This window comes from Lontra canadensis, unplaced genomic scaffold (assembly GCF_010015895.1).
Source record: "Lontra canadensis isolate GAN:19392208 unplaced genomic scaffold, GSC_riverotter_1.0 scaffold63, whole genome shotgun sequence".
In the NCBI taxonomy this organism is placed as follows: Eukaryota; Metazoa; Chordata; class Mammalia; order Carnivora; family Mustelidae; genus Lontra; species Lontra canadensis.
The window spans coordinates 10,227,571-10,242,876 of NW_022631057.1; the positions used below are offsets into that span (position 1 = coordinate 10,227,571).

At 39.2% G+C, this 15,306-nt stretch overlaps 1 protein-coding gene and 1 non-coding gene across 16 annotated transcripts in view; both read left to right on the forward strand.

Annotated features, from left to right (window-relative positions):
* ZC3H11A (zinc finger CCCH-type containing 11A) overlaps positions 1 to 13,511 on the forward strand; it is a 40,032-nt gene extending 26,521 nt beyond the window's left edge. For all 15 annotated transcript variants that reach the window (XM_032878347.1, XM_032878342.1, XM_032878343.1 and 12 more), the window contains 9 exons: positions 674 to 736; positions 2,076 to 2,174; positions 3,845 to 3,913; positions 8,631 to 9,134; positions 9,475 to 9,554; positions 10,867 to 11,197; positions 12,197 to 12,363; positions 12,734 to 12,801; positions 13,219 to 13,511. In XM_032878347.1, coding sequence (XP_032734238.1) covers positions 674 to 736; positions 2,076 to 2,174; positions 3,845 to 3,913; positions 8,631 to 9,134; positions 9,475 to 9,554; positions 10,867 to 11,197; positions 12,197 to 12,363; positions 12,734 to 12,801; positions 13,219 to 13,477 — 1,640 coding nt within the window. In that variant the 3' untranslated portion in view covers positions 13,478 to 13,511. The remainder of the gene's footprint in view (positions 1 to 673; positions 737 to 2,075; positions 2,175 to 3,844; positions 3,914 to 8,630; positions 9,135 to 9,474; positions 9,555 to 10,866; positions 11,198 to 12,196; positions 12,364 to 12,733; positions 12,802 to 13,218) is intronic.
* LOC116879882 lies at positions 11,591 to 11,695 on the forward strand. The gene has a single exon (XR_004385117.1). It is a non-coding gene; the product is annotated as a U6 spliceosomal RNA (small nuclear RNA).
* Positions 13,512 to 15,306: the final 1,795 nt, after the last annotated feature.

The following is a 15,306-nucleotide window of genomic DNA, read 5'->3' on the forward strand; positions in this document are numbered from 1 at the left end:
AATCAGTGCATTTGACTCTTTAAAGGGTGAAATTCTTGCTCAAGCAGCTCTCACATTTAGGTATATTTAATTTTAAATTTACTCTTTATCTGTATCCATTCAGCAAATTTATTGACTGCCCATTATGGGTAAAGAACTATAGTAAACTTTATAAGTTCTAGAAAAATGCAGGACTTTTCCCTTAATAGTTTTAAACCTGGTAAGAAATATGACACAAGTAATTGTAGTATACAGATATACTTAAATATGCTGTTCAAACAACAAAGAACTAGAGGAAAGAGAGCTCACTTTTTCCTGGTTGTCAAAGTTCTACATTAGAGTTAGCGAGAGAGTAGTGTGATTTCATTTTAGCATATTGAAGTGCACAAGCAAAAGTATAGCTTGGGTTTTGTAAGCAATTGATTATAACACACCTATTTTCATATACTTGGCTACTGTTAATAATTAGGACTGTATTACCGATTCCCTTTGGGCTGTGCATTTGGCTATTTAAATTACTATTTAATAGATTAAATCTTTTTTTACCCCATATGACAGTCTTAATACTGAGATCTGACTTTTAAGAGACTTTCTGGGTGGGCTTATGACATCAGAACATATTTTGTACCCATTATTATTACTGAATACAGAAAAATTGGCTAATTTAGAGAAACTCTGTTTTTTGCCATTTCAGGAGAAGAACCCTTGGTAAGATTGAGCCTCACCGAGAGACTGGGAAAACGAAAATTTTCAGTAGGTGAGATGAATTTTGTGCAGATCCTTTGTTTTCTTCTGTTCATGCATTAACATGATAATGTTCCCCCTAACTGCCTTTATACAATGTCCTGTCGATATTAATTTATTTGCTGGTCCCTCTGAATGCTTGGCTGAAAGAACTTAGAAAATTTCTTTGTGTTTCACATGTGCATTATACCTGTTACTGATTTACAGAAATTTAGAGTGTTAGAATTTAAGTAGATTATAACCAGCTTTTTAGAAGGTACTCTGTTGAAAAAATAGTAAAGAAGATACCTCTTTGTCTCTTTGGACAAATGGAAATTTGAGTTTTTTAGAGGGGAAAAAAGTGTCCGGTTAATATAATTTGGTCCCTGAGTTTATTGATGCTATTTTATGTTTAGGGAAGTGTTTTATCATATTATTGAATTGTTATGTATATACCCTAATGTATCTGTCTCAAAAGAATTTTGAAAATTTTGTCTGATTTCAGCTATTTCTTCATATTTTCCTTAAAGTATGGTTACAAATATGAAATATTACATATTTTGTGTTATCTTTGATACCATTTTCACTGCCTAAGAAGTTTTAGGTAAAAAGTAACAGCTTTTTAAATTTCACATACATGTAAACTTTGTTATTTTTTGGTCTCACATTTAAATTATAAATAGAAAATCGTACCCTGTGTAGGGTCTTTCGAATTTTTAATGGGATACCGCAAAGATTATCTTTAGTTGAGCAATGCGAAAAACAATTTTTAACTTGTGACATTTAATCAACTCATATTGAACAGTATAATATAATAAACCACGAGTCAGGAAACTTGGTAAGGTCTTGGATCTGTCACTAATTGGTGACTTGAGTAAGATAGAGTTTTTCATAACCTTAGATGTCTTATCTATAATTGAAGAATGGGGGCTATTTGGTCTTCCCATTTTTCATGTCACGGAAAAATACAAAGATTCCTTTGCTGTCTACCAGGAACATCCCAGGTGCATTTAAGCACAGATACGTCTGGAATTGAGCCAAGTGGCCATTTAAGATGTTTTTTGTATGTGAAGTTTTTCTTGAATATTACTCATGCTGAATTTTGGCCTTGATTAGGGCTTATCATTCTCCATTTGTAGTTTTAGTCCATTATGTGATAGATGTTGATTTGTGCATTCTACTCTTTGTCCCTTTCGTCATTTCTTCTTTCTAGGACATTTTTATTCTCTAACATTGAATTCTCTGAGCACACTAGGGAATGAACACACCATATAAATGCAGAAAACTGACAGACTTATTCTGCATTGTCTCTTTTGCTTGTATTTCTTGACCTTGTTGAAGATTGATTTGAACTAAGTTCTCTCCGTTTGTAGGGGGTGACAGCGATCCTCCGTTAAAGCGTAGCCTTGCGCAGAGGTTAGGGAAGAAAGTGGAAGCTACAGAAACGAACACTGACAAAGCACCAAAGAAAGGTACCTTTGTTCTAATACACTGTGTGTGTGTGATCATGACACTTGTCCCTTGTAATGTTAACAGGCATTGTTCATCATTCTTTTTTGTTCAGGTAAATTAGATTATCTTGTGTCTGCATTATTCTACAAACATTTGAGTATTTACTCTGCTGGATTCTAGGGAGATGCCACTGGATAGAATAAATACCATCACAGTCCTCAGGAACTTACAGTATAATGGCAGATAGGAATATTTATATATATTGTGATAAATTCCATGATGGAAAAAGTACACAGTGTTATGGGAGCACACAGGAAGGGCACCTCTTACCATCTGTCAGGAAAGGGTCCCCAGGGCAAATTATATTGAAATCTAAACCAGAAACGTGAGTTAGGAATAGGCAGGTAATGTTGAAGGACCAGAGGCTATGCCGAGGCAGAGAAAATATATGCAAAGGCACAGAGCTAAGAAAGCAGGTTGTACTCAAGGGACTGAGTGTGGTTGAAACATAGAATTGGGGTAAAGAGCATGTTGACTGGAGAGGTGGAAGGACGTAGATCATTTGGAGCCTTTTAAACCATAGTAGAGAGTTTGGGCTTAGTAGGAAACCATGGGAAGGTTGTGAACAAAATCAGAAGCTCAGATTTGCCTTTTAGAACCATCGGCCTGCCTAAAATATGGAGAAAGGTTAGGACAAAAGTGCTATCCAGGATATGAGTTAGCAGCCTGTTATAAAATAATCTAGACAAGAGGAGTTAGTGGCATAGATATAGTGTTCTTAAAAGTTGGTATGGAGAGATGTGGACTAAATGGAGAGATATTTGGGAGTTAGAATGATTATGTGGTTGAAGTTCTATTTATAGAAAGTCAAGGTTGGAATTTGTTTTCCTTTTATGACTTGGCAGTGAAACATTGGTGTTAATTACTAAAAGAATAGGTGGTGTTTTTCCCTTTTATTGTGTTTAGTTTTAACTTCTCTTGAAGATGAGAAACTTTTTTCCACTGTTCCTGTAGCCCAAGAGGCTTTGATGAGTACATTTTCATCTAGGGTCTTTCTTTGGATTCTCAGAGCAAACAACTTACTTTTTTTTGCAGTCATAACCTTTTTCTCCTTGCCTATTGATTATACTAAAAATTTTCATAACTAAAAATTACATTTTAAATAGATTGGAGGAGCCTTTTGATGCCATTAAGAGTATAAAAGTTTGTATAGTAATAAAAAAAATTGTTTCCCTGCGGGGTGCCTGGGTGGCTCAGTCCTTAAGCGTCTTCCTTCTGCTCAGGTCATGATCCCAGGGTCCTGGGATTGAGCCCCGCATTAGGCTTTCTGCTCAGCGGGGAGCCTGCTTCTCCCCCTCCCACTTCCCCTGCTTGTGTTCCCTCTCTTGCTGTGTCTGTCTCTGTCAAATAAGTAAGTAAAATCTTAAAAAAAAAAAATTTATTTCCCTGAATTCAATAGTTTTTGCTTTTCAGATCTAAAAAAAGATTATATTTTTTTAAGCCTTCCCAAGTGCTCTAGGGAATCCATGATTCACAGAGGTCTTGTTCTGTGGAAAAGAAGAATTTTAAGACCTTAAGAGATTTTTTTTTTAAGTATTTGCATTAGAAGACAAACATAAGGCTAATTTGTGAACTTTGAAAAAAAGGTCTCTGTTCAACTTTTGGTTTTTTTAAATATATTTTTTTACAGTTCACGTTTCCAAGTCTCTGAAGGAGCGATTAGGCATCTCAGCTGCTCCCAACAGTGAGGAGGCAGCAGGTAAGTAAACCCTAAGACCAGCTTCTGATATTTTTTTCCTTCCTGTAACAATCTTTACTTTTTCTCCGATTTATTTTCTTGTTAGGTTAGGACTTGTGGTTAGGTTGGGGCTTATGGTTTAAGTAATTGACAACTCACTAGTATGAATTCTTTTTTTAAGATCTTATTTATTAGCGAGAGAGAGAATGAGTAGTGGTGAGGGGCAGGGGTGCGGAGGGAGAGAGAGAGAGAGAGAGAAGCAGGCTCCCTGCCGAGCAGGAGGTCTACCCAGGGACTCAGTCCCAGGATCTGGAAATCAGGACCTGCACCGAAGGCAGATGTTCGACTGAGCCACCGAGGTGCCCCATGAGTCCTCTTCTTAAAAGATGGTGAAATGAGGGGCGCCTGGGTGGCTCAGTGGGTTAAGCCTCTGCCTTCGGCTCAGGTCGTGATCTCAGGGTCCTGGGATCGAGTCCCGCATCGGGCTCTCTGCTCAGCGGGGAGCCTGCTTCCCTCTCTCTCTCTGCCTGACTCTCTGTCTACTTGTGATCTTTCTCTGTCAAATAAATAAATAAAATCTTAAAAAAAAAAAAAAAAAAGATGGTGAAATGATGACTTCACCACAACATTAGTAGCTAGAAACTAGAAACCACCTAAACATCCAACAAAAATTCAACTAAGGTGCTTATGTACAAAAATAATTATTGTCACAAGTCCTATTCTGAACAATAATGACTTGAAAAACTTCTCACCTCGTATCAAATGAAGAAAGGTTTTACAAAAGAACACATACGGCTTTTGACCTTTGGATTTAGGGTAAGAATCTTATTTTGTGGGGGTGATGAAGCTTATTTTCTTACTGTAAAAACTCATTCTCAGAAATAACATCCTTGTGTATGAGATGATTCCAGTTTTGTAAAGATAAAAATACATGCCTGGGGAAAACACTGCAAAAAATACACCAAAATAATTTTCTTCTCTATATTCTACACTCTTCCTGTACTCTGATTTTTAACGCTTTTAAATTGTAAGATCTAACCACTTAGTGTTTATATGTATACAATTTAAAGAACAGTAAAATGAACCTGTACCCCAGCCATCCTGTTCTTTTGTACCTCACTCTTCTGATTGAGCCAGGCTGGCGCCCCTCAGTTTACTGCTTTTTAATTTTTATGTCTGTGTTTATGAATGGTGTTAGCCTGTGTTTTTGTTTTTTCATCTTGTCCTTATCTGGTTTGTATATTAAGATTTTTACCAGCATCATAAAAGGAGAGTCTGATGTCAGACATTCCTACCTTTTTGTAAAGAACCTGGGTTTATTCTTCAGAAACTTTTAGAATTTTCTCTGTATCCCTCCCTACTGTGTTGGAATTTTAGTACAGTAGGTCTAAACGTGGCACTTTGGGTTTATTCAGCCCAGTGTTCAGTGGGCCCTTCAAATCTGAGGACTTAGTTCTAGAAAACATTGCTCTCATTTCTGAGTATGTCTTCCCACACTTCCTTTGGTTTCTCTGTGCATTCTTACCAGACAGAAGCTGAAATGGCAGGACATAGGCTTCACGTCTCTTTTAACCTTGCCGTCATGCTCTCCACTCCTTGGCTTTTTGTTTGTCTCTTTGTTTGGTTTTGATTTTTGCCTCACCTTCTCTGTTCTTTGCTTGGCTTTATTATTTAGGTCAGGAATTGACATACTTTTTCTGTGGAAGGTTAGATAGGAAATGTTTTCGGTTTTGGCGCTGCAGTCTCCTTACAGCTACTACACTGTGCCATCGTCATGCAGAAGCAGTCCTGTGCAGTACGTCTGTCCATCCGTGTGTCTGCGCGGCTGCGTCCTAATCAAGCTATATTTACACAATAGAGGCTGTGGCCCATTTGCTGTAGTCTGCCAGGCCTCTTCTAGATGGCTGATTTTTTACCAGCCTTGTCTTTTTGATGCTTTTCAGTTCCTTTGGTAGGGTTTATTTGTGCATCTGTGTCTTGTTTGTTTGTGTTTGAAGACTTATTTATTTGACAGCAAGAGGAAACACAGTAGGGAGAGTGAGAGAGGGAGGAGCAGGCTCCCTACTGAGCAGGGAGCTTGATGCCGGTATTGATCCCAGAATCCTGGGATCATGACCTGAGCCAAAGGCAGACGCTTAACAGCCGAGCCACCCAGGTACCCCGAGTGCACCTGTGCGTTTATCTTCCAAAGACCTTTTTCTTTCTTATCTCTGTTTTCTCCCGGTTTTATAGCCTGATTTTGGGCTCCCCTAGAGTTTCTACTTGGAATCATTTAAAGAAAGAAAAAAAAAGTGTGTGTATTATTTTGTCATCTTCATCACTTGTTTGTTTTGATCCACTTTTAATGTTGTTGTTTCATAGCACTTGGGTTTCCTGTGGCGGTTCTAAAGGTCTTACTCCCAAGTGGTCCTCTCTCCTGACTGGGAGGCACAAGTGAGGACTGCCTGCATTGGGGAGGGCATGCTAAAAGGCAGCTTGCGGGGGCACCTGGGTGGCTTATTCGGTTAAGTGTCTGCCTTCGGCTCAGGTCATGATCCCAGAATTCTGGGATCGAGGCCCGCATCAGGCTCTCTACTCAGTGGGGAGTCTGCTTCTACCTCTCCCTCTGCCTGCCTCTCTGCCTACTTGTGCTATATCTGTCAAATAAATAAAATCTTTAAAAAAAATAAAAATAAATAAAAGGCAGCTTGTGTGGGTTGCATGCTAGAAGTCTGGGGGCCCGTACCATTGCCACAGTAAGAAAGATTCTTTCCTTCCCTTGCTTTCCTTTTTCCTCTTCTTCCCTATTGTTTTTCTGCTTGGCATTTGTTCATCTTCTCCCTTCAGCCCCAACCTCCTAACTCGCTCCCCTTCCCAGCAGATTCTCCTCTTTTCGGGGAGCAGTTCCCAGGAGGTGGTCATGACTGGTCCACCTGTGCTATATGGCATCCTTATATTTCTACCCACGGTTGCTTTTCTTACTAGTTAGGCAGTTTTCTTTGGCTGCTGGGAAGAACAGATCTCAATCCTACAGTTTCATTTGTTCTTTTTCTCTTTTTCTGTACATTCATATAGCTGCTGTGTTCTCTCAGAAATTCCTCAAGATTTATGCTCTGTCAGTGGCAGCTTATTTTCCACTGCTATTGTGGATTTATTCTATTTTTAATGTCTTCTCTATTGTTTTGATAAAATTTTGGTAGAGTGGGGAAATAAGATCTTCAACCATTCACACAATTCCTTGGAGTGGTAATTTTGAGATCAATCCACCATCTTTAAGTGGAAAAAAAATTTTTTTAAAGCCTAAGGAAGTAATTCCATATCTGTTTGAGTGCTTCCTGTGTACCGTTATCTACTGAAATATTTCCGATAATTTAGTCAGTTTTCATGAAGTATCTAGTATGGCTGGAAATGCAGGACATTGCACTTCTGTGGGAGCAGTGCTGTGATCAGAGGAATAAACTAGATCGGTGGGTGTCGGGTTCTAAATCGAACTTAGTTAAAACTAGACAGCAAGAGAATGAGACCAATAGGGCACATTCTCTGTAGAAGGCACAGCATGTTCAAAAGATCAGAAGGTGAAACCAAACATGATGTGTTTAAGGTTGGTAAAGGATATTTTTTGTTTTGGATCTTTCATTAAAAGCTGTTAATCAGGGGCGCCTGGGTGGCTCAGTCGGTTAAGTCTGCCTTTCAGCTCAGGTCACGATCTCATGGTCCTGGGATCAAGCCCTGGGGCAGGCTCCCTGCTAAGTAGGGGGTTTGCTTCTCCCTCTCCCTCTGCCCCTTCCCCCTCCTCAGTGCTCTCTCCCTCTCTCTCTTTCAAAAATAAAAAAAATAAAATCTTAAAAAAAAAAAAAAAGCTGTCCTTTAGTTAACAAATGCGTATGTACAATCTCCATATTTTTCTGGTTTTTCCCACATCACTTCATTATTTCTTTTAGCCCTCAGTAAAGATGAGCATATCTGTCAAGTGTGAAAGTTGTTCTTCAAACAGATGTAGAATGACTAACATATCATTAAAAATAGCTCTTCAGTAGCATGCCAGTCTCTGGGCCTTCCCCATTTTTCTTCTGTCTTGTTACCTGTTTTACTTCTATTCATCCTTCAAATGCCACTTAAACATTACTTCCTCTGAAAAGATTGCCTCAACCAATTCTTAGACAAAGGCTGGGGTTCTTGCTCCTTTATAGTATTCTACTTCCTGTATGAAAGTTGTCATTATTGGGGTTCCTGGCTGGCTCAGGCCGTAGGGCATGCAGTGTAGGTCTTAATGTCAGGATCATGAGTTCAAGCCCCATTGGGCTTAGAGCTTACTTTAAAAAAAAAAAAAAACCACAAAGTTACTATTATCTTATTGTAAACTACATGTGGTCAGAGACTGCGTCTTATCATTACATTTCTAGCACAGTGTCCAGCACATGTTTATAATGAATGGAAGAATTAATTTATTGCCATTTTGTTAAGATTTACAATGACAGTCGTCTCCAACTAATAAATGGCTTTGAGATTCTTCAGGGATAAGCTTTTGACTAGAATCCCAACAAATTTTTGCCACCTAAGAGTTTTCTTTGAGGTCCACTACCTGAAACGTGCAGTATTTTAAAACTGAAATTGAAACTAATATGCTTTAATCATTTTAATTACCTGTCTACAAGATAGCGCTCTATTAGGACTCTGCCCTGATCTAAGAATAGAGCATAAGTTGTTAAGCGGTGAGCTCTAAATACAGTGACTTGTTTCTCCCTCCCCATGAAAACAGAGCGAGGCACTAAAGTTGGTGAAATCCATGTGAAGACATTAGAAGAAATTCTTCTTGAAAAAGCTAGTCAGAAACGTGGAGAATTGCAACCTAAACTGAAGACCGAAGGACCTTCAAAAGTTGATGATGCTACTTTAGGAACAAGAAGCCCCTCCACCATCAGAATCAAAACCTTCTCTGAGGTCCTGGCTGAAAAGAAACATCGGCAGCAGGAAGCAGAGAGACAAAAAAGCAAAAAGGATGTAACTTGCATCAAGCTAAAGACAGATAGTGAAATTAAAAAAACAGTGGTTTTGCCACCTGTAGTTACCAGCAAAGGACAATCAGAGGAGCCCACAAGTAGAGCGAAGTCTATGTGGGAGGTGCACATCAAGACGCTGGAGGAAATTAAACAGGAGAAGGCACTGCGGGTACAGCAGAGCTCTGAGAGCAGCACCAGCTCCCAGCCTCAGCCTGAGGCCACCCCAGGGGCAAGGCGGCTTCTCCGAATCACAAAAAAAACAGGTAACACCACAGTTGGTCTGTAGTACCATTTCCCCAGATCATATTTCAAAGGACAGTGTTGCTCAGGATTTTCGTAGGAGTTGTGTGAGAACTTTACTCAGATAACTTTGAAGACCACTGCGTCAAATGCAATTAAGCTCTTTCTTTGCAGCAGCGCTATTATATAGACCTTTGATATTTTAAGGTGTGTTTTGAAACTTTATGAGGACGAATGGGCTTCATCTACAATTTTATTTGTCCTATCTTACCTTTATTTTCATTAAGAAAAGTTTTGCTTTCATCTGTTCCTGAAGTTGCAGCTTAAATGAAATAATTAATGGTGGGTTTAATGTGAATATAGGTATAAAAGAAGAGAAGAAACTACAAGAAGGGAGTGAAGTTGCTTCCCAGAGCGGGCTTAATAGAACAGAAGCTAAAGAGGTGAGTTTATTTAAGATGATTTCATGGTTTTGTTCATGGCGGGCAAAGGCCAGATGAATGATAAAATGTGCCTTTTAGTTTTAGCTAATAAATTTCTTTTTAATGCTTTAATAATAAATTAGGTAATGCTTATACTTTTTTAATATAAATTTCATCTTTTTTTTTAAGATTTTATTTATTGGACAAAGAGCACGCACAAGTAGGGGGAACAGCAGGCAGAGGGAGAGGGAGACGGAGAAACAGGCTCCCTGCTGAGCAGGGAGCCCAGTGTGGGCTTGATCCCAGGACCATAGGATCATGACCTGGGCCAAAGGCAGATGCCCAACGATTGAGCCACCCAGGCACCCTATGCTTACACTTTTCTATGAGAATTTTTTGTACTTGTGTTTTTATTTGTTCTCTGCCCCTTAAAGTTGTTGTTGTTTTTAACTAAGCATAATGGCACTCACTGTACAAAAGTTGGGGACTTCTATCTTTTAAAAGAATTAAAACCCTATAATTCTGCAACCCAGATAAAACCACCATTAACTTTTTTTTTATGTGTTTTTCTCAAGTCTTTCATTTATGTACATATGTATGTGAACTTATTCATTATCTAACTCATGTTTAGAAAGTAATTGATAACCTCCATAGTGTAACACTTAAGCAGCCTGCTTTGTCTTTGCTGTATTCATAATTCTTTGGGATGTTCATTTTTACTGACCACATAATGTTCTATTATGTCAGTATAGTCTGCTTCTGGACATTTAGATTTTGCTTTACACAATTAAAGTAATATGAACATCATTGTATATAAATCTTGGTGCAAGTGTCTGATTATTCAGGAGGCATTTTTATCTGACTTAGGGTCATGATTGTCTATGCCTACAAAATCGGGGTTTTCATTGTTTCATACATCTTTAACTTTCATCTTCAGCTAGGTATTTTCTATTTAATATCAAAGAGCAAAAGCTCTTGTGTTTTAGATCATGTTAAACTTTGCTTGACATGGATGTCAGCCCAGTAAATTATAAACAAGATTTTCTTAATTGAGATAAAATTGACATATTTATTTTTCTTTTAAACAATTGTTTTGTTTTGTTTTGTTTTTAAGATTTTATTTTTTAAGTAACCTCTACACCCAGCGTGGCGCTCGAACTCACAGCCTCGAGATCAAGAGTCACTTGCTCTACCGAGTCAGCCAGGGACCCCAAGTTTTTTTTTGGTTGTTGTTTTAATTGAGCTATAAAGCCTGGTAATTTACAAATAATAATTATCATACAGATTGTTAGAGGTACCGAATTTTAAATCTTTCATTTAAATTTATGCTCAGGTTTCAGAAGAGACCACAGGAGTTGGCATTACTAAAATTCAAGTCAAGAGATGTGAGACCATGAGAGAGAAGCACATGCAGAAACAGCTGGAGAGGGGACCCTCACAGAAGGAGAAATCAGTTCTGACACCTCTCCGGGGAGACGTAGACTCTTGCAATACTCAGATAGGAGAGAAGCCGGTGCTCACTCCTGTGCCGGGCCTTACACGGCACCTGGCAAAGCGGCCTTCCACAAAGTCGTCCCCAAAGGCAGAGGTGGAAACCTCAGGCAGTGGGGACTCGATATTGAATGTGAAGTGTGCAGCACAGAGCTTGGAAAAACGGAGTAAAGGTAAGTTGTTTTCTAGTGTGTCTTGCTTTAGGATTTGAAAATTACCAAGTTTCTAGTAACTCCCTAGCAATAAGTTAAATTCCATTTGTGTTGTATACTTGTCACATAGGTGAAAAGTAGTATTTCTGATAATTGTACTTAAAAGGACAAATCTTCTTTCTCAGAATTTAAAATTGCTGTTTAAAAAGCTTTGTCTAAGGGCACCTGGGTGGCTTAGTCAGTTAAGCCTTGGGCTCATGTCATGATCCCAAGGTCTGGGGATTGAGTCCTGCATCGGGCTCTGTGCTTAGTGGGGAGTCTGTGCCTTCCCCCTCCCCCCTCTTCCCCTGCTCTCCCACTCTCTAAAAATAAAATCTTTTTTTTTTTTTTAAATAAATAAAAGCTTTGTTTAAAGCTCACTTTGGCAGCACATATACCAAAATTGGAATGTCCCAGAGAAGGTTAGGATGGCCCCTCTGCAAGAATGATACACAAATTCATGAAGCATACCATATTTTTAAGTCAGTCATGGGGACGTAACATAGCATGGTGACTATAGTTAACAATACTGTATTGCATATTCAAAAATTGCTAGGAGAGTAGATCTTAAACGTGCTCACACAAAAAAATTGTAAGTGTATGGTAATGGATTAACTAGACACTGTGGCAATCATGTAGTCAGGATATATACAAATATTAAATCATTATGTTATATACCCAAAACTAATACCATGTTATATGTCAATTATACCTCAGTGGGGGGATAAAAACTCTCTGAGATGCATCTTTCCTCTGGTTTTGAAGAAGAAAAACACCAGGGAACGGAAGAACAGTAGCAAAGTCAAGAGCCAGTGAAAAGAATTATTTGAGTATACACTTTATGGCCACATTGTAGTACACGTTGTTTATGGATTATTTTCAGTGTGGGGGTGTGTATGGAATTTAGATATTCTGAAGTTATTCTCCGTGTAAAAGAGAACTTATTCTAGCTATTAATCAGATATTTTCTCTCCCTTGCAGCTAAACCCAAAGTCAATGTGAAGCCATCTGTGGTTAAAGTTGTCTCATCCCCCAAACTGGCCCCCAAACGCAAGGCAGTGGAGGTGCACCCTGCTGTCATTGCAGCTGTGAAGCCCCTCAGCTCCGGCAGCGCCCTGCAGGAAAGCCCCACCAAAAAAGCAGCTGTGGTAAGTAGTAGCTCTGGCTAGGTGGCGTTTCGCACAGTGTGGTAGGAAAGCGGGGAGCAGTCGCTCTGCTAGCGCTCTCTGCCCGTTTGCTACTTCTGCCATTTCCAAGCATCTTCGTTATTGAGGTTGCTACTGTATTTTACATTCACAGACATTTGTGGAGTGGCAGAATGGAATTTTTTTTTTAACTAATTCTTATGGGGAGCAAGATACTTGGCTTATTTCTATACTCAACCTTTAGATGACTTATTCTTGGATTTCCGAGTTTACGGAATGACAACCGTGATTCTAAGAAAGTGGCAAAGTAAAAGGGTATGCTCAAATAAAAAAAGCCTGACTGCCACTGAATTACCTTCCTTTTACTTTTTAGGCAGTTGTCCCACTCCTTTCGGAGGACAAATCAGTCACTGTGCCTGAGATGGAAAAACCTAGAGACAGGTAATACCTTGCAGTTCTTCTTAACCAAACTTTAGGCCACTATTGATGCGCTCTAGAGAATGACAGTGCTTAAATAAATCTTCAAACATGTCCAGCTTAGCCACTCACACCAACTTAATAGCCAACTTAAATAAATCTGCTAAACTTCCAATTAATTACAAGAAAACATGCACGCAGGGTTGCTGTTCTCCTTCAGTGCCGCTGTTTATATACTGACTGCATTATTTTTACAGTGTTTTAAATATGTTTGAATGGTTCTTTAAAAGGTTGAAAATGCCTTATCTCACATCAGTATCTGTATTTTATTATCAGAGATGACTCTCTTGCTAACTGTTCCTGAGACCACGCAGGACCATTCAGTCAAACCATCAACAAAGGGCAGGTTTCTAATAATCTTTTGGGTTTTTTCCCTTGCAGTCTTGTGTTGCCTCCAACCCAGTCCTCTTCAGATTCCTCCCCACCAGAAGTATCTGGCCCTTCTTCTTCTCAGATGGCCACGAAAACTCGCCGACTCAGTTCCACCTCGACAGGAAAGCCCCCGCTTTCTGTGGAGGATGATTTTGAGAAACTAATATGGGAGATTTCAGGAGGGAAATTAGAAGCTGAGATCGACTTGGATCCTGGGAAAGATGAAGACGACCTTCTGCTTGAGCTGTCAGAGATGATTGATAGCTGAAGGCGGTAGAACATTTAAAAAAAAAAAAAAAAAACTGGACTTAATTTCATCTATTCTAACATTTACCCAAGATGATCATTTCTTTAGTCTAGCATTTGCCCCAAATCAGAAGTATACCTCTGAATTACCTGTATGTGTCCTGGATTCCTTGGGGTCAGATTTTTAAAGTCCCTCAATAACCATTTTGTCCATTCGATACCATGGTTTAGCATCTGTGAGAAAAATGTTCTTACAGCTCTCCACAAAAAAACTGAGAGGGAGATCCAAGTCGCAGGGTGCAAGAGAACTTAGTGACTCCTTGAGGTGTCTGTCAGTTTGGGCTCCCCCCCCCACCTTTTGCTATAGTATTTCTTTTATGTCTTGTCTTACTGTACTTATTAATGTAACCTGAGCTCGAAAAGGATGAAGACCAGCTGCTGCCAGTAAGGACCAAATTTCACTCAGTCACTAAACAAAAGTTCCACTCCGTCTGCGTTAAATTGTGTGTCGTTTTAAAAGTATTTGGAGATTCAACAAAGCTTTAGAGAAGGCTGAGCAACTCTGGAAGCTCATAATCTGGACATAACTTTTTCGACCCGATTTCCATGCTTCTGCTGCTCTGTAAGCCTCTGAAGAGCAATAGCTAATTTATTATTACTGTAATTTTTTTAAGGCTTTAAAGTGCCTCAGGGGTCCTCTGAAACTAATTTTCTATTTCTGGGATTCCCTGGATCCTTAATAAGAGATGGTGACATAATGATTAGAGGAATTCTTTTTTTTTAGCATGAGAGTTATCCCTTTTCTTCTTCAGTACTTGCCTCCTACTGGCATTGAATTATCACAGGGATTAAAATTGGTTAATTTTTTATTCTAACTCTCCCAGCAAACTCCTCTTGCCCAGTATTTATTTGGTGCCCGTTAACCACCCGAGGGAAAAAAAACATGAACTCCTCCAAGCTGCCAGTATTTGTCTCTGGACTGTAGCAGTGCACTGAATTGTACTGTCACGGGGCTGATTGAGATGCTCTGGGGGTGTATTGTATACCTTCCAGTTTTCTTCATTTCTGAATTGAATTTTCTTTTCTTGATGTCAGTCTCCTTCATACCACCTCAAGGTTTAGACTTGTGAAGGAACAAGTATGATGGGGATAAGAGTCTTGAAAGGAGACATATTGTACATAATCAGAAGGAAGAGGAAAGAAGGACTTGTCCAATTTGCAATTTTGCTGTAGGTGGCCAGTTCTGTTTCTCATAGGGAAATCTGGTCCACCTGTCGCGTTGGCTCCTAAGGAACTGCTGTTGTAAGCGGCTCATCAAGAGTTGCACCTCACGTAGCCTTGTTGGGAACATGGAAACGGAAGAAAGCCACAGGACTGCCCGTTCAGTCTTGGGAAGATCTGGATGATTCTGCACAAGCAAAAATGACTTGAAATTTATGTATAGACACCTCTCCACCAATCCATCTTCAGCTGACTGAATGTTGTATAATAGCCCTTCTCCAAAGCAGGGGTGGAATGTTCTGGTTTCACCACAGATTTTCTACTCATTTCATTTTTGGAATCCACTTAAAGATTCCAGGTCCCTTTTGTATATAACCTTTATCCTTTTGCTTTTTTTAAAATAATTTTGTTTCATATTTAAAGTCCTTGTATTAGTCAATGATTCATGTTCAGCATTATTTGAACCATTTGCCATTACAAGAAAGAGAAATACTTATTTGTGTTTTAAATAAAACTGGTGTAGGAAAGTCTGGATGTCGTGAGTTAAATGGTCATACATCCCTTCAGCCTAGGATCTGCCTCGATGGGGTGGGGGTCCAGTCAGAATGTTGTTGGTCTCTTGCGTAAATG